The sequence below is a fragment of the Sphaerodactylus townsendi genome, linkage group LG11 (genome assembly GCF_021028975.2).
Source record: "Sphaerodactylus townsendi isolate TG3544 linkage group LG11, MPM_Stown_v2.3, whole genome shotgun sequence".
Taxonomy (NCBI): domain Eukaryota; kingdom Metazoa; phylum Chordata; class Lepidosauria; order Squamata; family Sphaerodactylidae; genus Sphaerodactylus; species Sphaerodactylus townsendi.
This window is the reverse complement of record NC_059435.1, coordinates 70,306,966-70,329,274: the sequence shown is the minus strand read 5'-3', so window position 1 is coordinate 70,329,274 and position 22,309 is coordinate 70,306,966. Positions and strand designations below refer to the sequence as shown.

General features: G+C 41.2%; 1 protein-coding gene across 9 annotated transcripts in view; it reads right to left on the bottom strand.

The window, feature by feature from the left end:
• Positions 1 to 22,309, bottom strand: part of PRKAG2 (protein kinase AMP-activated non-catalytic subunit gamma 2) — a 204,721-nt gene that overhangs the window by 11,033 nt on the left and 171,379 nt on the right. For 8 of the 9 annotated variants that reach the window (XM_048510352.1, XM_048510351.1, XM_048510353.1 and 5 more), the window contains 5 exons: positions 9,979 to 10,088; positions 8,531 to 8,612; positions 8,170 to 8,228; positions 2,570 to 2,615; positions 696 to 750 (listed from right to left, as the gene is read on the bottom strand). In XM_048510352.1, the coding sequence (XP_048366309.1) occupies positions 696 to 750; positions 2,570 to 2,615; positions 8,170 to 8,228; positions 8,531 to 8,612; positions 9,979 to 10,088 (352 nt within the window). Of the gene's footprint in view, positions 1 to 695; positions 751 to 2,569; positions 2,616 to 8,169; positions 8,229 to 8,530; positions 8,613 to 9,978; positions 10,089 to 20,993; positions 21,130 to 22,309 lie in introns of those variants that run through there. The other variant, XM_048510355.1, reaches the window with a different exon arrangement.

The following is a 22,309-nucleotide window of genomic DNA, read 5'->3' as shown; positions in this document are numbered from 1 at the left end:
GCGCCCCCCCCCCCACATGCTTATTAGCCTTTGATGAGGGGTAATATGTCTTCAAAACACAGGTTGCATGCCTTTTCCTTTCCAATCCTAAAAGCAGCAGGGAGGGGTGCCATGGATGGTTGGTTTCAAGTAGCAAAACCAAAAGAGACACCAGAAGGCATGAACCTCTGTCTTCCTCCCATGTAATCCCAGTCTGAATAGGGCTCTGTGTGGCTATTTCCATTTGAAAAACAAAACCGAGATGCTCTGGTTATGGTTATACCAATTCTCATCTACTTAGATCCTCCGTGCTGAACTGAAGGCCCTACCTAGAGCAGTGACGGCTAATTAAATATTGTTAACAGACAAGCTATTACTCAGGTTGTCATGTGAACCTCCGACCCAAATCAAACAGGAAAGTGACACACAGAGAAACATCTGTGTAAAATCAATGCAGGGTGGGAGAAATGGCACACTAGAGTGAAAAGTCTCAGCACTTCATGTGTACTTAAGAAGCAAAAAGTTACTTTTGGAAAGTTAAAAGCAGAGAGAGGACCCAAACAGAAGCCAAAAATATTCCTATCGGGTACTGGGGAACAAGTGCAAGCTACCAGATACATATTTTGTGCAGACTCAAAATATCCCTTGCAGATTCCTGAAGGGTGCAATGTTACAATTTAAATTAAACCAGTCAGAAATAGAAAACCATAGCTCACCTTGCATCCGGTGAAATATTCACTAAAGGCTTAAAGGTTTCTTGCAAATAAAGCTCTGCATAATTAAAAAGAAATCCAACACTTTCATAAACATGTTTGTATCAGGAAATGAGCACTTCAATACAAAGATAGATAAATAACCATTGTGAGGGTGAGAGGGACTCATTCTTACAGTGATAGCCTTGCGGTAGGTACTGTGTACAAAAATGAGGATAAAATACAGTTATCCCTTCCACATCGCAACTTTGCCCATCACAGTTTTGATATAGCACAGGTTGGCATAAGAAATTACATGGGATTTTTTGGGGAATTTTGCAGAAGCTGTAGACAACACACGAAGGCCAGTAGATGACAGAAACAGTTTAGAAACTCAGAAATTCATAAAATATATGTATAGTATTGTATAATTTCAACATATTTTACCTTTCAATATCCTAACTGTACAAAATTTCTTTCTTAAATTTAAAATAAAAAAAACAGAAAAATCAGACAATTTCTGGTATGAAGGGAGGGGTAAATTTATTTACACATTTTTCCAGATTGCAGGGGTGTGTGGTGCCCCTACCCCCAGCGATGTGAAAGGGACTCTTTAGTTTGGGACTCTTTAGTTTGGAGAGGAGACGTCTGAGGGGGGATATGATTGAAGTCTATAAAATTATGCATGGGGTAGAAAATGTTGACAGAGAGAAATTTTTCTCTCTTTCTCACAATACTAGAACCAGGGGGCATTCATTGAAAATGCTGGGGGGAAGAATTAGGACTAATAAAAGGAAACACTTCTTCACGCAACGTGTGATTGGTGTTTGGAATATGCTGCCACAGGAGGTGGTGATGGCCACTAACCTGGATAGCTTTAAAAGGGGCTTGGACAGATTTATGGAGGAGAAGTCGATCTATGGCTACCAATTTTGATCCTCTTGATCTGAGATTGCAAATGCCTTAACAGTCCAGGTGCTTGGGAGCAACAGCCGCAGAAGGCCATTGCGTTCACATCCTGCATGTGAGCTCCCAAAGGCACCTGGTGGGCCACTGCGAGTAGCAGAAAGCTGGACTAGATGGACTCTGGTCTGATCCAGCTGGCTTGTTCTTATGTTCTTATGTTCTAAGGGATAGCTGTATATAAAGACTGCCAACTTTAAGGGAGGAGGATATGTTTCAAATACAACAGTAACCACTAGGTGTCAGTACATTAATGCAAATAATCATATTGAAGGGCATCCACAAGGATTGTACATAAGGAGGGGGAAATTCAATGTTTGAAGTAAATGAGACCTAGTTCAAAAGGCAACGTGGTCTTCAGAGATGCCGACAAGGATGAATAGATTTCAGCTCTTCCCCCAGCGATTCAGAAAATGTCCTCTGGGCACAACTTTGTATGGATTATTTTTTGATGAGCTTGCATTTTCACGTAATTATTACTTCTTGAGAACTGACCCAGATAGAAGAAAGGGCGGAAATGGAATTTGGGAAACTATAGTAATCCATTCGGTATTTCAGATTGAGTTTGGTGAAATGCCACCAATGGCTTTAAGTTGTAGTTCTAAAAGGAAATACCAGTCTGCTTTTTCTACTTGTCCAAAAACATAACTGTTCATATTGTAGAAATCTGGATGTTTTATCAACATAGGTGATGGTTTAAAATTTTTTTAGAAAAATGAACTGTATTGCAAACTGCCCTTATAAACAGACAAAATTTTTGCAACAGTATTTATATTCCATTGATTTCAGCGGCAGGAGCAGGTTGAGCATCCTCTAGCAAGCATCATTGTGTGTGCCATCCTTTTGGGTTAAGACAGCAAGGACACCACAGTTCAGGACTGCACAGCAGGTTCTCTGGACCGCAATTTTGCCAAATATTTACAAAGCATGCTTACCCCTCCATGTTTCAATCTTGTGCTCCTCTAATTCATAGATCTGTACCTGCAATGAAAGAAGATGTCTAAAGCTGTCATATTTAAAATTGTTCATTTCCAATAAAACCAGTCAGACCTATGTTCAAATATACACGTTTAGCACGGAGAGACAGGGTTCATTCCCATTGCTTTGTTCCACTAACTATGGTTTTTGGTGCAAGAATCTCTTGTGTCAGGGTTAGAACTGGAGTGAAGCACCACTATTAGCAGAACACAGAATTTACTAACTAGGATTTTAGAATTATTTTTTCTGGAACAATTGAGCTTCCCTTGGGAAAGGCTGAAAAACTGGAAGTAAGCCCCAATCCCCCCAGTTTTTACATGCAGCTTCCCATATACTTGGCTCCAGCTCAGAGCTACTGAAATTAATTATTGGATCAGTTTGCTTATGCTGTGCTGCAAACATGTTACATCTGAAGACAGTGGAAAGGGAACACCAATTTGTAGCACTGTAATGAAGAAAAGCAAATGTCAGAGTTGTATAATATTCTGAAAATGAAATTTGTTTTAATACCACGCTGATTAAAAAGAACATTTGGCTGAACAGTGGTAGATACTAAGTGGACTTACAGCCCCATCCAAAGGGGGGAGTGAATCTGCTTTGGGAACACTTGCCTCAGCGGAGGGGAGAAACCCCCCAGTGCTAATGGGGGGGTGCTACCACCATGGCACCCCCCCCCCTAACACTGGAGCACGGCATTTAACACTGTAGCAGCACCACTGCCCCCACCACTGGCGTAGCGGGGGTGGGCTGGGGGAAGAGTCAACATTAGTTGGCTCCCTCCTGGCCATTCGGCATACTAAACTGTTGGGCATAAGTCTATACAGCCCAATGAGTAGCATAAGTCTATAGAGCCCAATGGGGGTTTCTACCTGGCAGGGAGGCTGTCACGCTTGTGCAATCTCCCTGCACCACCGGAAAGCCCCTTTGGGAGTGGTGCAGTGGAGGACAAAGAAGAAGGGATCGTGAAAAGAATGAGTCATCAACAGATGCCATGAAACACACTGATGGGTGTAAGGACACCCACTATACTTGGAATGGCAGGGCTACAGGATGTGGTGAAATTTTCAGTCCTTCCTACAGAAGGCTAGCACAAGGAGAAAAACACAAAAGATTCTGCCATTTGGTTGCAATGTTTTACAACTTCGCATACTGGCCTTTATAGAGCCCTGGAACTTTTTTACCTCTTGAACTGGCTCTAAAATTGACAGAAACTGTTCTGAACCTGTAAGCAGCAAGAGACACACTTTACTTTTCCTGCCTAGTTCAAGGGTCATAAATCTTTTCAAGGTTAAAGATACAGCCCCTTTAATCCAATAAATATTTTTTAAAGGACAGAGACAGAATATTTCTACAATGATTATGAGCCATGCACCATTTTTGGTATTGCTGGACTGTCGACTCTACTGCAGCAGTAATGCTTTCAGGAATGACAGGAATGTTTGCAGCGAAGGAAACAAATCTTTAACACTGTACACAAAGCCCTGGCATGAACGCTATAACATTTGCCTGCAAAATACAAGTGCTTCTCGTTGCAATATAACTGTCCTTATGATGGACTAAAAAAGTTTCCTCTTACAACAAAAACAAAGCTGGAAAACATTTGTAACCTTTCAGTATGTGTGTAAATCTCCCACAGCCCATCAACACCATGGGATTTTATGGCCACATAAATGGGAAAACCCTAATTATTTGAATGAGTGGAAGACCACAATGGTCCCATGGCTCCATACAAATCATATCTTGCAAATCAGGAGTAAAGCTGTGAAACACACTCAATTTCTGCTCTCCCTCCTGGCCTCCAAGGCAATTTCCCCCCTCCCTTCCCTTAGAATTATCTACAGTTCTGCTGCATTGTGGGTAAGCCATGATTACAAATTAAGCTGGGTAAGAGGGAACCTGATTGGGTAACCAAAAGGATGGGTGAAATAAAATCCAATTAAATAATGAAATCTATTTAATTACAAAGCCCACATGCATTTATGTATATTAAAAACAAGCCTTTATGGCAACAAATACTGGGTTGATGATCTAGGACAGGGGTAGGGAACCTGCGGCTCTCCAGATGTTCAGGAACTACAATTCCCATCAGCCCCTACCAGCATGGCCAATTGGCCATGCTGACAGAGGCTGATGGGAATTGTAGTTACTGAACATCTGGAGAGCCGCAGGTTCCCTACCCCTGTTCTAGAACCATGTGCCCAATGCATTCACGTTTGGCATGTGGATTTTTTAGATCAACCCTGTATTTTGCTGCCAAAAGGGCTTGTTTTTAATATATGGATATAGATAGATAAATGTGTGCGTGCATGTGTGATTTGTAATAAATACATTTCATTATTTAATTGGATTTGTATTCATTTATTATTATTTATTTCACCCAACCTTTTGAGTATCCAACTTTGTATTGAGGTTGGGTCGTATCCCTCGTATTCTATCTAAGAGGGAATCTGCTCCTAAGAAGGGGATGTTACCCTAGTCCAGTGATGGCGAACCTTTTCGAGACCAAGTGCCCAAATTGCAACCCAAAAACCACTTATTTATCGCAAAGTGCCAACACGGCAATTTAACCTGAGTACTGAGGTTTTAGTTCAGAAAAAACAGTTGGCTCCGAGACGTGCGTTACTCAGGAGTAAGTTTGGTGGTAGTGGCTTTGCTTTGAAGCAACCGTGCAACTCTTCCAACGGGTGAATCACCTGGGAGGGTTTGCTCAAAAGCAAGCCCCATTGCCAGCAACTGAGCTTACTCCCAGGTAAAGGATCACACTTTAGTTCTTCGCATGAAAATCAGTGGGGTTTAACAGCGCTTAACAGGGTTACCTATTATTATTAATGCTAATAATGCTAATAATATTATTATTAATGCTAATAATCGATCCCAGCGGCCCAGGATGTGGGGGGGGGGGAGTTGACTCTGTTTGCACGTGCCCAAAGAGAGGGCTTTGTGTGCCACCTCTGGCACCCGTGCCATAGGTTCGCCATCACTGCCCTAGTCCTTTAAATCAAAACCATGATTCCAAAGAGAACATGTTACAAATTTAAACTTAAAACTTGCAAGATTGTATTGATATATCATTACATCAAGTTAGTAAACAATCAAGACTGTCGACTAGTTCAGAAGCTACGTTCTAAACGTCCGCCATAGTTTCACTTTATATTCTGGTTTTGTCTACCCAGTTTGAAATTATTTCATGCTTGTCCAAACTAAAGTTAGAAATGCCACACACATCCCACCCCAAACCTTGTCTTGTAACCAGTTTGAACATTAGCTTCAATTTGTACAGTTTAAACATCATAACTAATCAAGATTAGAGGAAAACAAGAGATGGGAAAGGGAACAGGGACAGCCTGCCTAACATCAGTAAAGTCTTGTTGAAGGCTTTCATGGCCAGAATCACTAGGGTGCTGTGTGGTTTCCGGGTTGTATGGCTGTGTTCTAGCAGCATTCTCTCCTGACGTTTCGCCTGCATCTGTGGCTGGCATTGATCCTCTGAAGATGCCAGCCACAGATGCAGGCGAAACGTCAGGAGAGAATGCTGCTAGAACACGGCCATACAGCCCAGAAACCACACAGCACATCAGTAAAGTCCTCACACTTTCATAATTTTTCAGAATGTGCAAAGCAGATGTGTTTAGCAAAGTTTTTTTAAATAAAGCAGTTAGAACTATAGTAGAATCAAACAATTTGAGGTGACACTTTACAAAAGAATAGGGTTGTAGTCTTTTGAAGTGTTTATTGTATGTAACTTCTTGCTTTTACAGCATTATCTTCTTCCTTTGATAGCCATTTTCTGCATTGTCCATGTCATGCCTTACCTAAGTTTTTCATTTGCATTGTTTTCTAATTCTGTGATCCTAGTACTACTGGAGTGTTTATTGGGTGTCTTATGCTGTCTGACTGAATCGTTCTGCAATCTGCTTTGAGTCTCCTTGAGAAAGGTAGGCTATAAAATAAACAAATAAATACATAAATAAGAAAGATACATGAAGCCATCTCATACCAAGTCTGACCGTTAGTTAATCTAGTATGTACTCTGGAAGCAGTTCTCTAGCAGAGGAAGGCACTTCCTGCTACCTGAAATCCTTTAAATGGAGATGCCTGGAATTGGAAATGGAACCTGCTGTATGCAAAATACATTCTCTGTCACGAACTCACAACACTGAATCTTTTCCTCCAACTTGAGAAATGTTGCACTAGGATTTGAATTAACACCCCCAGTACTAGAGAAGCACAAAAGACAAGTCTATTTGTCATCATGGCTGGTGCTCAGAGGGAGAGAGAATGGAAGAGTTCATAGCATGTTCCCAATCCACTCCAACTCATTAAGACCATCTAAATTGAGCCAATGATTCCTATTTACTCCATAACAGATATCAACAAAAGAATTCATTAAAACTATTTAGCAAAATTCTGGCCTCCAGTAGCTGACTCCAAGCAGAGTCATTCATTTTCTACACATTAGTGGTTGAAAATAATTGATGCAAAAATAAAAATAAATTCTCTTGTTTCTCTCACTGCGTTAATCAGTACATTTATACAGCAGCTCTTGGAACTGAATTCAACTGCCTAACTGTGCCATTCCTTTAGAAAGTGGTAGAATGTAGTCTCACAGGATTTGCTGAGATCTTCCCTAATCAAGTACAAGATTACTACCAGTAACAAATCCTTGAGAGATTGATGAGGCCACATATTGAGCACTGAATAGAAACTGGGGTAAAGAGGGTTGAATGGTCTACCAATAAGAAATTAGAATAATGGAAGAGCTATTTCATTAGCTAGTTCAAATGAATTCCTGTAACACAAATGTCCCTACTTGGCAATGGCAAGCCGCCTCTGAACCTCTCTGAACCCTAAAGGATTGCAAAGTCAAGCTGGCAAGACACAGCCACCCACAAATCCAGTACTTACTCTGTTGCCATAATATCTATTTTTCCATTTTGCATATTGTCCACAAAAGGACAATATGCAATCATCCATGTTGGATCTCACTATATAATGGAGCAGCATGTTCCTAATGATAAACCAGGAAAAGTGAAGGACTCTGAGAGATGTAGTGTAGAGGGTGCCATTTCTCACATACGGAAGGGTTGATGGGATTACAACTCCCAAACTCCTCACTCAGCCACTAACACTTTGTAAAGCTCTGGGGTCTTCGCAGGGTTGTCCTATTCCTTGCCTCAACCAACTCCGGAAAGAAAATCAACCACATCATTGCAGAGCTACAACAGTGTCAACTATGAAGCTCATGTATAGAAACTGTATGTGGGAATAGATGGACCACAAAGAATAATTGTTCCCACCCCTAAAATGGAAGAGTAACAAATGCAGTAACCAAGGAGAACTCAGAATAAACCAAAATCACTCATGATTTTTACGCAAAAAGTTCTACAGAGAAACTAGGAAGTTTGATGTATAATGCTCCAATCCAGTATCTTACCAGCAGAGTCATCATCTCAAAAGACTGTATCAATCTCCACTATCACATAAGCTTGAATGTTGTCTCTAACATTTTTAGGTACACTTTTTCTAATGATAATTATAATTAGGAGATGGTACCTACCATTGGAGACTTATAGTATCTATGCAGTATATTAATGAAATCTGTAATAGTTAACATTCCTGTAAAAAAACAAAGCAGATTGTTAAAAAAAGCATTTCAACAGGAAGAAATAATATATATTATTTACATACATTTGTGGATGAAGTGCAGAGCTCAATTTTTAAAAATTCTATTAATAACTTTAAAGCTCTCATCTACAGTCTTAATCAAGAGCCAGACAGTGGTTTACTGCCATGTGAATGAACACTGAAGGAACTTCAGGTTTTGAACCTTGCTCTATACACCAAGATTATTAGTTACTTCTGCTTTTAAAGGCAAAATTAATTTTCTATTGACTATGAATGGATGTACATTATCCTACCTACAAAACTTTGCTTTTTACTCTCCCACAGTGGAGCTGCTCGAACACCATTTGCCACCAGGGCAAAGAAAGCCTTCTTTACCTGAAAAAGAAAGAAAAACCTTAAAAGTCTGACTAGGTCTGGGAATACTTAGGTTCAAATCCCTGCTCAGCCAGAAATCAGAAACTAGGTGACCATTGACTTGTCACTATTTTTCACTTTTACAGAATTGCTCTGACAAGGAAATAGAGATGTGAAGAATCTTTTACTCAGAGATCCTTGGAGGAAGAGCAGAATATTAAAAAATAAACAAGATACAGTCAGAATTACCAATGAAATATCCATATTTATAGATTAGCAGACTTCAATTTTTCCAGACCTGGGAGTCACCTTCTATTCTAAGCAGTGGCATGGGGCCCACTGAGCTACAAGCATGTGACAGGAAGTCATAGGACATTACAGTCACGTGGCAGAAAGAGGAGGAGCCAAATCTTCCAACTCAGCCTGTGCTAAAATGGAATCCATTCCAATGTTGGGTGAAATTGCCTCGCCATCCTACTGCTTCTCTCAGATTGCATGCAAAGAGAGGCAAGGCAGGAGGCATAGGACACTAGCAGCAAGTCCTTCCAAAAAGAAGAAGGCAGCTGTGTAAAATGCAAAAGAATCACAACCCAGCAGGTGGAGCTCTGCTACTCATATGACAGTTCAAATTCAATGCCAAAGGGCAGCACCGGGTCATTACTGACTCATGGGATGATGCCACATCACAACATTTACTAGACAGACTATGGTTACGGGGTGGTTTGCCACTGCCTTTCATCCACACTTTACCTCCCGCAAGCTAGGTACTCATTTAACCAATCTCGGAAATGTGGACAGCTGAATCAGCTTTGAGCCAACTACCTGAAACTAACGTCTATCAGAATCATGGTACGAGCAGAGCTTGCACTGCAGCTTATGACTCAATACACAAAGAGATGCGGATGTAAAGAGCCTGAAGCTACAAAATGGACACACTGAAATCACATGGAAAACTTTCCCAGCAAGCACTAGGACCTCGGAGGCGCATTCTAAAATGAAGGCAGTCCAGCATGTGGCAGATGAAATTACAATTCTACTTTGATCCTTTGGTGAAAAAGGATATAGGCCATTAGCACTGAACATGAATATTGATTCAAAGAGAAATACAGCTCCTTTCAGTAACTTCAAAACACCTACACGTTTCTAATTCTATCCCTTTAAAAGAGAGAAACAAATCCATTATGTACAGGTTCCAAAAACAAAGTCCTCTTAATGAAGTTTTCTTTTCATTTCTATTTTCAGTTATTACACACATAATTTACTAGGTCACTGCAATCCTGAGAACACTGTCCAAAGAGCAAGGAGCAGACCTGAGTAGGATTCTGAGTAAACTTGCTAAGGGTAGTTCTCTAAAACTGTAAAGAAGGGTATTCTGAGAAAAACTCACCTGCAATGTAGTGTCAAAAACAACAAGTTTGGAGCTTGTTGGAACAATGTCATAACACTTATGTGATCGCATGAAGCGCATGTAAATGTCACTTTCCGATTCACCAACAGCTGGAAGAAAGAATAGAAAATTTTCATTCCATTTATAGAGATTTGGTTTTTTTTAAACCCACAAGTACCCTTTTCAAATTATCTGAATACTATTCTAATAAGCCAAATAACGCAAAATGGAGCCATCAGCCTTTAAGGGCTTCTTCGACGTTCTCTAGCAGAATTCTAAAGAATAAAGCCCACCTTTTCTTTCTAATTGAAAACTGGTGTTCTTACATTACCTTCTCGCATCAAGATACAGCTACAGCGTTGGGTGAGAAACAGTCAAAAGTACACCTTTATTATGGATTAAAAGGGGGCCAGTGCAGAACCCAGAACACGCTTGACTGTATTCAGCTCTAGAAGCCAGCCTTGAAAAAAGAAATCCATCCTGTGTGCCTCCTTAGTGAAATGCAAATTTGACCACAATGGCCCCTTCCGCACATGCAGAATAATGCACTTTCAATCCACTTCCAATGTACTTTGCAGCTGGATTTTACTGTGCGAAATAGCAAAATCAACTTTTAAACAGTTGTGAAAGTGGATTGAAAGTGCATTATTCTGCAAGTGCAGAAGGGGCCTATATTAATTTACTCTGGAAGTATTTTGCTTACTGACAGCTTTACTAAAAAAACAGTCATCCAAAGTAGTCTACAAGAAACTGAATTAAAAACACACTGATTACTACGTGAGACGCATGTTTTGACTTTCTTTACAGTGCAGTCATATGCAGAATTTCTACAGTCCCCAGTAAGAAACAATTTAATATGTGTGCATTTCTTTTAGATATTGCTAATTTTTGGGTGCATTCATTTCTTTGAAGGGAAGGAATGGCATTAGGAAGTCTGGCAGTGGGGTGAGATTAAGAAGTTGAAAGACTCATTATGCTTTCGGCAGTCACCACTCAAAGGGGCTAAAGAAGTATCCAATGTTTCAGAGAAACCACAAGCTACACTTGTGTGAAAGACAGTGGCTGGAAGGTTTTCAGTTCCTTAAGGTTAACCCACCTCCCACTGGTCCAAAGAATTCAAATTCAACAAATGTTTTCATTACTGCATTTTCAAAAGAAAGAACTGTACTGAAAATCTTCCAGAAGAAGAAAGCACCCTACAAGATCTTTTCTACTCCAGCATGGAGATGTCAATGCCCAGGAAAATGTTTTCCTCTCCCACAAGTCATCCCCCCATTTTTTTTAAAGCACAAAAAAAGCCTCCTGTGAAATAGTCTCACTTTTGGAATAAGTGAAATAATTGACAAAGTTTTACACACACAATGATTGTTGAATGTTAAAAGTTAAAGTTAACTTTTACTCAAGTTAAAAGCTTGAGTAAAAAGCAATGTTTTGACTTAGCAGGCAAAAGACAGTAAATAGGCCTCAGGTGAGCTTGAAGGAGAAGGGCCTTCCAAAGGTGAGGTGCACCACTGGAAAAATCCAGCCACCAGTTGTTGTCTGCCTCTTTAGTTGGCAGAGACAGCAAGGCTTGAGAATAATACCGCTACTAGTGGGTTGATTAATACTTTGGTCTCAATCCTTTTAGGGTCATAAAGGTAACTACAGAGCAAATTGCAGTTAATATGGCATGAATGGTTTTGTGCTAGTTTTGAAATATAATTTAGAAAGCCAATGGACCAACTTTGCTTTTTCAGAAATGTTTTGTGGCAAGATTTCCTTTACAGATTTTAGAATCTTTGCTATGGCCTTGTTCTTTTCATAAATAAAACAAAAGTCCATTGGTATCTTAAAGGCAAACAGCATTTATTCCAGCATGAGCTTTGGTGAGTCAGAGCTTATTACTTCAGAGGCCTCTCCTTGGTATGCCTGCATCCATGCCAGAAGCCACTGTGAATGCTCCCAGCCCAGTTACACTTACTGTATCAAGGAAAAACAATCTGTTTGAAGACTTGGCATAGCAAAGTTTGAGACTTCTATAGATATAAGGGGATATAAGGGGTGCTAGTTGTCCTTCACTTGAAATGAGTCTTCAAAGGCTAGCATGTGTTTACATGGCAAGAGAAATTTCAGAGTCAGATTCTGGTTAATCATTTAATTACTGGGAGATAACTAGCAAATGTGCAGTCAGTTTACTTTAGTTTTGTTTATATGTGTCCCAAATGTATGTACAAAGACTTTAATTTTAGCAAAATTCAGTTTTTGGTGTATGTGAAAATTTAATTCTAGGGAAGAGTTTCAACATGACTGCCAGGCTTAGACTGGGAAGAGGATAATCCAGATTCTATACTGAAGCCCTTTTCTATATAGTTGCTTAGAAGGGAGGTGAGGCTTTGAAGTCAAAATATCTCTGCAACAGACATGCTCTGCTTCTGAGCTCCTCAGAGTGACTTTCCTGACCACTGTTGGTAACTGGCTAGAGATGGAAGATTTCCAGAAATTCTGAAGCCAAGATAATAATTAACTTCTTGTGCTGGGAGGAAGAAGGAGAGTTTGGATTTATACCCCACCTTTCTCTCCTGTAAGGAGACTCAAGGAGGCCTATAAGCTCCTTTCCATCCCCCCACAATAGACACTTTGTGAGGTAATAGGGCTGAGAGAGTTCAAAAGAAATGTGACTAGCCCAAAGTCACCCAACAGGAATATAGGAGTGTGGAAACACATCTGGTTCAATAGATAAGCCTCTGCCGTTCAGGTGGAAGAGTGGGGAAAAACTCAGTTCTCCAGATCAGAATCCACCTGCACTTAACCACTATACCAGGGGTAGGGAACCTTTAACACTCAAAGAGCCATTTGGACCCGTTTTCCATGGGAAAAGAAAACACTTGGAGCCGCAAATAATTTTTGACATTTAAAATAAAGATAACACTGTGTATATTGGGTTTTTTTAACCTTTTACTCCACTCATTCTGAGAAGCGCATGGATGCGCCCGCCCTGGTGCCTGCAGGGCGGGCAAGGATGGGGCCAGCGGCTTGGCCTTGCCGGCCGCCGGGAAAGCACCCGCCCCGCTCGAACGGGGTGGGCGAGAGGGGAAGCCCACGGCACTGCCCAGCTGGACACGGCAATTGGTGCGCCCGCCCTGCTGCCTGCAGGGCGGGCAAGGATGAAGCTGGCAGCTCAGCTCATGGAGCTGCAGTGCAAGGGAAGAAGAGCCACATGCGGCTCTCGAGCCGCAGGTTCCCTACCCCTGCACTATACCATGCTGACTTTCGGTAAAGGGTACAGAGTCTCTCTATCCAAGCTCCATGGATCCCTGAGTCTCTAGCAAGAGGCAATAACCCACCACAGTATGGACAGGAAAGTTCTCCTTCAGCTTACCCCACCCAAGTTACCAGGAAGTGCCTGAAAGATGAGAGGTGAAGCAGGAGACAGGGACACCGGACCCAGAACTTATTTTGTGTCATGTGTCCTTAGCTGCTGATGGCATATGCAAGTGTGTAAGAAAACCAGAACCCTGAGTTGTATGGTGAGACCTACTTGACACTCAAGTACTACTTTTGGCAGCAGCAACACATGTAGCAAAACTAAATTTAGTTCCATCGATTCTCATTTTGCCCACAGATTCAGAGGTACCAAACAATACGACGACAGCTTGTTTTTCCACTGGTGTCCAGTCCCAACTTACAGTTTGTCACTGGAAAAATATTCTTGAAGAGGAGGAGGAGGAAACCAAGTTCCCCAAGGAACATTCTTATTCATTCACTGAAAGCTTTAAATATAGGTTGGAGCTGCATCACAACCAAAACATTCAGCAGTTATATTAAGACCTATCTTAAATAGCATCACTATCTTCTATAAACAGATGGCTTTGAACATCTCGGTTCATGAGAAAACAGTCTTCATGAGCATGACCACAGTGCTATGACTACTTTTTACATTAACAAAGTTTTTGCAAAAAAAATGCTTTTGCCTAGTGTTAAGATAAGCTAGTACATCTCTGTCCACCCTGCATAAGAAACTAAAATACTATTACACAAACTGAAGCCCATGAAAATTTGTGCAAGTTTTCTTCTATTTGACTGATTAGAAGTTCTCAAGTTCTTCACGTGCAATCTCACCAACTCACACCATGAGCACACTGAGACATCCTTCTGAATGGAAATGTTAGGTTTTTTTCCAGCGAAACCATCAGCACAGGCAACAGAAGCCTGTGGAAGCATCATGCCTTTTCATACCCCGTAGAGATAGGACGGGATATAAATCCAATATAAATAAATAAAAAATACCCGTTTCTAACAGTCATATACAGTGACTTTGCTTGTATGCTCTGTCTGAGGGGTTATCTCCTCTCTGAGCAGGAAGGTTTCTATCCAGAGCTCCCAGATGACAGACTCAGCACTAAACAAAGTATAAGGCAGGGGTCCGCAGTCTGTGGCTCTCCAGATGTTCATGGACTACAATTCCCATCAGCCCCTGCCAGCATGGCCAATTAGCCATGGATAGCTGCAGGTTGCAGACCCCTGGTCTAAGGTTATCTCTTGAAATTTCTTCAAACTGAATAAATGCCCATGCCCCATCAGTCTGATACGGAGACCAGGAATTACAAGAGAGCAAGCATCCATCCGACCTGCCTCTGGGCCCTCCAACACCTTTCAGCACTTGCCTCCTCCACACGCCCTCACAAAGTGGTCACTATGGACTGCCCTTCCTCAAGTCTCTCACATCGCACTCTTTTGTTGCTTCACTTTCTCCTTTTTGGCATCCCAGCTAAAACATCAAGACCTAGCCCTGCTTCCTTTCATATCCTTTCCCCCACAACCCACTCTTGTGTGCTGTCACAATGATTAGACAAGAAACAATGACAAGAGGTAACAGCTAGTATCTACCTGTCTTTATCTTTCACAGTGCCTTTGGCTTTGCGTCCAGTATTTTAATCAGTCACATTATTCATTATTCTGCAACCGTAACAAGTGCTTGAAAATGACATTATTGCATGATGCCATGACACAGAGTAGACCTATCCAGCGAACACTGTGTTACAGAGGCAGGAAAAATGCAGTTGCAATAGGCTGGGCACAGCAGAAGAGACACCACACCACAAAGTAGTTTTACTTCAAAAAAGGCTTTATCTTAGGTGCAGGTATTTAAAATATACAGTGGAACCTCGTTTTTTGTTGGGAATCCGTCTGAAAAAAATCGATGAAATCCGAAACTGATGAAAACCAAGGCAAATTTTCCATAGGAATCAATATAAATCCAATTAATCCGTTCTAGGCACTCCAAAAAACATACCAAAACCACATTTTTTGGTGAATAAACATAGTGTTTAATGCTGAAAACAGTAACAAACAATAATACTAGGACCAGCTTCAGAGCCAGTGGACCAATGTCGCACCAGAAAGCTGTCCGAAGAGGTCTGTTTCTGATGCCTCTTTAAGATTTGTCTGAAATGGGGCAAGACATTGTCATTAAACAAGTTGCAGACATGGCCTGCAACCGCTTTGTCCAGGTGATTTTTCTCCACAAACCCCTGCAACCTTCCTGCAAATCAATGAAAACCGAGGCAAATCGATGAAAACTGAAACTGATGAAAACCGAAGGCAATGAAAACCGAGGTTCCACTGTATACAGGTATCACCAGACAGTTGGACAGCATGCTCCGCAGAAACTCCAAAACTCCCTAGACTCAGTACTAGCAAACAGACATTACTTATCTACTATTGTCAGCCTATTACTGTAAAAGTCAGTTATCTGGCTTGTACTGGTTTTGGACACTTACATCTGGGACTCTGACAGGTGTTTCACCCAGCAACCTCTGGAAGGAACTGTCAACTAGATTGTTTTAATCTGTCTGCTCACTAGATGCACACCATTATGCTGCATTCTTTGACATACCAATGGTCTTGCATTGCACCATTCAAGAACTCACATGCATATACAGCTGAGAAAGAGGACACAGAATTGAAAACACTCCAAGAATAATTTGCCAAATTGTTCTAAACTGCCAGAACAACTACTCTATGAACTCGAACAAGAGCAGCTGGTAAAAATAAATAATAGAGGATATATTCCATGTAAAGTCTTGTTACACCTAGTCCAACCACATTCCAACAGTTTTCACGCAAATTTCTCGTGATATTTTGCATCGATTTATGACCACCTATCTGTATGCTACTGCTATTTCTCTACCCATGCTCCCAGATCCCAAGGACAAATGTATTTTTTTAAATTGGAAAAAGCACATGCATATACAGCTGCATATTAGAGGGGTTTGCCCAAGGGGTGGTGGTGTGGAATATGGAGGTGTCTTTGGCTTCTACAACAATAGGACATTGTCTACTGTAGCCTCAGAATTTTGGGATGCTTAGAGGGACCCCTTAACTTCCTCACGCCTTTACATTGTGAAGGGACTAGTGTAATAACACTTGGTTTGTCCACAAGAGTGTTACTGCATTTTTATCCCACCGTTCCTCCACAAAGTTCAGGGCAGAATAGATATTTACTATTCAAACAGTGGAGCAGATTTGGAAGAACCTTCACTATATTTTAATCCAAAAATTGAAAATGTGGGTTATACTGCTATATATTTGTAGTAAAAGCTGGGTGTGAATGCTGATGCATGTCATCATGGCTCTCCTCCCCAGTCTCTGGAAGATGGACATATAAATATATAGGTATTTTTATTTAATTCATGTATACGCCCACCTTTCTCCCAATGGCAGATTATATCATTCTCCTCCATTTTTTTTCTTCACACCACCTTGTGAGGCAGGTTAGACTAAGAGAGTGTCACTGGCCCATGGAGCTTCTATGGCACGAGCGGGGATTTGAACCCAGGTCTCTCAGATACAGTTTGACCATGTTAACCAATACACTCAACTGACTCTATTCTTTTAAAAGAGAAAATGAGAGCCACCAGCTTAAAGCATGGAAGATGGTCAATCCAGTATGGTGTTAGGGTGCCAAATTGAGATGGAGTAGGCTCATCCATGAACTATACTGAATCACTTTGGACCTGTCATTCCTTCTCAGCCCAAGCTACCTCACAGGATTGTTGTGAACATAAAAGGAGGTAGGGTTAATTATGTATTCTTACCTGGACTGTTCTTTGCTTGGAATAAAATGATTTTTGCAGTTAGCATGCATTAAAAGCCACACAGAGAGAAACCCTGCCTAAGGACCCAATACACACTGGGCTTTTTCATCACTCGAACCAACCAAACAAGGCATGCAGTGAAGATAGAACTCAACAGGTCTTACTTCTTGATCCCTTTAGCCACTATACAGTTGTGTTATTACTCAATACAAGGTCTGACGTAGACTGCTAAACACAGGGAGCTGAAACTTAAAGACAAAGAAGACTACTGCATGCCCTTACAGCTTAGGCATAATAAATATGCATGTCGTGTCTTCAGTACTTCAAAGTCTGACATAAAATATAGTAACAGCTGCAGAAGCAGCTGGAACATAATCTTGCATACAATATTTTTGAAGAGACTGTGGATGAGAAAAAAATCAAGTTCAGTTAGATTTTTGTAGTGTGCTCTATGTGGGACTTGCCTTCAAGACAGTATGGGACTGTCAGCTAGCGCAGAGTTCTGCCACGCAAACATTAATGGATACAAAGCAACATCAGTGTATAACTTTGAAGCATTTGCACTAGCTTCTGAGTTGTTTCTGTGCTCAATTCAAAGTGCCAATTTTGACCCACAAAACTCTAAACAATCTAGTTCCTTAATACCTTAAGGGCATATTTTTACATAGATGAACACCCGCATATTAGAGGGGTTTGCCCAAGGGGTGGTGGTGTGGAATATGGAGGTGTCTTTGGCTTCTACAACAATAGGACGTTGTCTACTGTAGCCTCATAATTTTGGGATGCTCTCACATGGAAGACCCATGCATTTTCCCCACTATAATTATTTCAGAAGCAGATTAAATTTTACTTTTCAACACATGCTTAGAGGCAGTCTCCGCTACCACGTGTTTCTGGTCTTTGCTAATTTACAGATCTTATTTTAATTGTACTTCTGGTTTTTAGCTGTTTTATGATTAAGCTGCTGCAGTTTTCTGACACACACTGCTTTGGAAACATACTGAAAGGCAGTATACAAACCTTGTATAATTAATTAAATAATTAAAATAAGAACCAAACTAAGTATTACTGCGGCTGCCATGGCGTCTTGAAGTCATATACAGTAGCTACAAGCTCCCCATGGAAACTCAATCTCAATGTGTTGTGATGACCCAATTCAGAAAAGCACCACAGCACAAGGGAAAGGGTGCAGCTTTCAGCCTCATGCCATCTTCCAGAACCAATAACGTCCCAGGAGGAGCTATCTGCCTTCTGGGTGGTTGCTCATGCTGTCCTGTGACAGGGCAAATAGCACCTACACGGGGCCATTTCAGCTTGAGGTAACATCATAGGATGGAGAGAAAAGACTGAAGGCTTCCAATCTCAGTTCAAAAAGGGCTCTTATGCCAAGTCTTGATTTCTTTCCCACTAGGGATTTCCAGCTGCAAATCCCTGCAGCAGCTTTGAGGTAGATATAAACTCTAGTTTGAACCAAAGTGTATGATTTCACCAGTGCAGAACTCCGAAACTGGAAACTGAATTCCTAAGTGCGCTCTAGGTGCTTACCACCCTTCTGAAAGCCAAAACCTCAATCAGAACAATGGTTTTAAGGCAAACAGTGCAAGTTTTATGAGCAGGTAGACGGCAGCTTTTCAGTGACATGCTACATTCAAACATGTCAATGATGATGACGGAAACCATACACTTCAAATATGTATGCATTCACCAAGGATATAACAAACTTCAGAAGAGCTGCATTGTGATAAAATGTTTGCCTAAAGCTAACCTCAGCCTTTGTGAGATTTCAATCTTTCTTTTGCCAAAGAACCTTGCTAGCAGATACAGAAACACGTGAAGAAGCCATAAATGCTCTACCTGAATTGGAACAGATATTTTAAGCCCAGTGCTTAAATATTAATGTCAACCGTCCCAAATCCATCCACTGTTGTGTTTGGCGACAAAGCAGAACAAAAAGACAGTAAAAATGTGGGAGGTGCAAGTCAAACTTTAACGTGCGGCTTCTTTAAGAAAGAATTGTATAGGAAACATAGCACTTCACTTTGAGAACATTTAAGCAAATAGCCTGACAGGAGTTGCATATTGCATAAGACTCTTCATTTTCTCCAGATCGCTCAAGAAGTAACTACTAGACAACATATAAAGAATTCATTCTTTTCTAATTATCTCTCTACTGTTAGGTCAGGGAATGCATAAGTTGTCTCATGCTTACAAGCCAATGGAGGGTTGTGCTTTTTAAAAATTCATTCTGGAAAGCCTTTGCAGTCTGAAAACAACAGGCGTCTACCATTTTTAAAGAACCGACACATATGCACGCACCAACTCCAAACAGACAACTGCATTTTACAGCTTGCAGGACCTTGGTACATCGTTGCATGTACTTGTGTGTTACTAGATTACTGCAGCCCCACCCAGGATCTTTTTAGGAAACATGCAAGCTTTTTTGTGCCATTGGGACCAAAGCTGGACAAGCAGATGGAATGGGAAGTGCCTCCATGGAGCATCAGAAGTGCTCTCTGGGGGGTGAAAGGGGAAGTGCAGAAGTAAAATAAGGCAATGTTTGTGAAATGTACAGTGCATAATTTGGAAGGGCTGATTTCATTATAATTCACCAGCTTGTTTTCCTGTTCAGCTGTTTCTTTTGAAGACAGTGGGTCCTTCTCTTGTATTTCTGTCTTCTTCAAATTGGGTGCATTACATTTCCTGATTCAGCCATATCTGGTTTGTCAGATATATTGGCCGATTAATCAAGTGAGGCTTCGTGCAGACACAACTCCAGTCTTTGCAGCAGCTACGACTCCTGAGGACCACCGTGAGACTCAGGAGCTGCTTTTCAGGTGACTGGGACTGAAGCAAAAAGGTAGAAGCGACAAAGTTCTATTCTGCAACTGATAATACACAAGAGTCTGTGTCCAGTGCAAGCTTACATGTCTGCTCAGAAGGAAATCCCACTGAAATGAAGGAGATTTCAGGTAGATTTTTTCTCCTATCCAGAGAAACTGTGAAATTAAAATAAAACTGTAGAACTAAAAGTGATTCCCCCACCACCACCAGCGCATTACAGCCCTGATCTGAATGAGTCACTATTAACCAATCCCAACATCACTTCTGTTTTGACTTCAGTGCATTAAGGTTACCAACATTGCTTTGGCTTTTCACTATACATCAGAAGTAGAAAAAGGCTCTTACAAGAGTTCACAAATCCAGCTTTGTTAAGTGAATAACTCGTGTACAGTAACTCATGTTTTCCGCCTGTAAATTATTTTCCTTTTACTGAGTCACCACCATTTTTCTTGAAGAGGGAAAAGCCCTTTCAGTCCCCTGTGGATGTTTAGACATTCCTGGAGCAAACTGCAATGCATTGTTTAGAAGTCAAAGGAGTGGCAAGATGGCCCAGAGAAAAGGCCGAAATCTGTTTGAGAAATATTTTTAATATTCTGCAAGCTATGACACAATCTACCCATGAAACAGAACATACTGCATCTCTTCAGCCTCCAAGTGGGACCCAGAGAGCTCCTGGAATCACAGCTGATCTCTAGACCAGAGAGATCAGAACTCTTGGAGAACATGGTTGTTTTGGAGGATTGAACTCTATGGCATTCTACCTTGTGGAGGTCTCTCCAGGCATTTCCCAACTTGAAGTTGGAAACCCTGCCTGCAGGTCAGGAATCATAGGGCCTTGGTATATGTTAGGAAGTCCTTGTATTTATTGCTGGACAACATATGATGTCTCGTGGCAGCTTTCTGCCCTCCATATGCACACTGGGCCTATTCTGCTCCTGGCGGCAGCATGCATGGAGAAGTGGCTTCAGCCTTCTCTCCATTTCCATGCCCTCAAATGGCACTATGGAATTGCTACGGGCTTCATTACTTTTCTTGCCAGTTAAAACAAATACGATTCTTAGAATGACTGCATTTTCCGATATTTCCACTGAATTTTACCTTGCCCTTTCTTCAAGGAGCTCAAAGCTATAGACATGGCTCGCTCTCTCTCCATCAATTTATCCTTGAACAGCCCTGCAAGGATGATTTGGCTGAGTAGGTATGACTGGCTCACGGTCATCCAGCAAGTTTCATAGCAGAGTGAAGATATGAAGCTGGACCTCTCAGACTCTAGTCCAGTCTAATCCCTAAACCTCACTGGTTCTCCACCAAGTACACAGCAGCTGCCAGAAGAAATTAGACATTACAAAGTTATTTAACAGCAGAATGAAAAAAAAGTATTTCATGCTAGCCAATTACTTAGAATCTATTGTTTTTACGTCCTTCCCATTATCACTTCTAATCAAACTTTGCACAGATAAATCTTTTTTAAAAAAAACTTTCTGAATGTGCTATGGATTACTGGATATTGTAATTCATGGCACAGACAATTTATCAGTTTCAACTGTGCTGTAATTCCACAGTCGGAGCCTTTTTTCACCCAGAAGCAGGTTCATAACTGATCTGTCAGACGTTCCTTGCCTTTGAAGTGCAAAACCATATACCAGTGAATTGCAGGGACAACGCTAGTGCAGCAGGCAACCCCCCCAGCCCCCACCCAAAACACACAACAACACTACACTATTGAACAGCAACAAGAACCTTCCATTACAGCCAAAAAAGATCTTGAGGTTGACTGGGGATGTCCTCAAGATCTTCTCTGAAGCTGTTGACATATACAAAATGAAAGGGGGTGGGGAGAATGGAGGGAAACCCCTTGGTGAACCTATCCACACTGGAAAAGGGTGACGAAACTGTTCCACTGAAAAACAAGTCATCACAGTTCGGACTTCTCCAGAATTCAAGACTAAAAGCCACGGGGTTTCTGCACTCCAGACTTAACTCTTCACTTTAGTGTCATGTTATTCCCCACCACACTAAGAGCTTTTGCTTTTTGGTGCAAGAGAAAGAACTGTGGGCTTTATTCCTACAGCCCTCAAATTATTTTTTTCTGCATTCATAAAAGCAGGATAGCCCTAAAACCTTTCTAAGGACTTTCTCCTGCTCGGGGAGCGGGAGATTCGGTGTGAAACTGAAATTTGCATAAGCATTAGACATAGAATAAATAGAAAGTCAAAGGATAATGGTAGAGGTCAAGGGCAATGCAGGCATAAATATTTTCCTTTCACATTAGAAGTCTGACTCATAACAATGGCAAAGCCAATTTATTGCAGAGTACAGAAACCAAGGTAGCCAAGAGGAAACCTCAGGCAAGTAACAGGGTTATTTTGCCTTTCAACAGACTGATTTACAGTTGCAGGTTTGAACAAAATAAA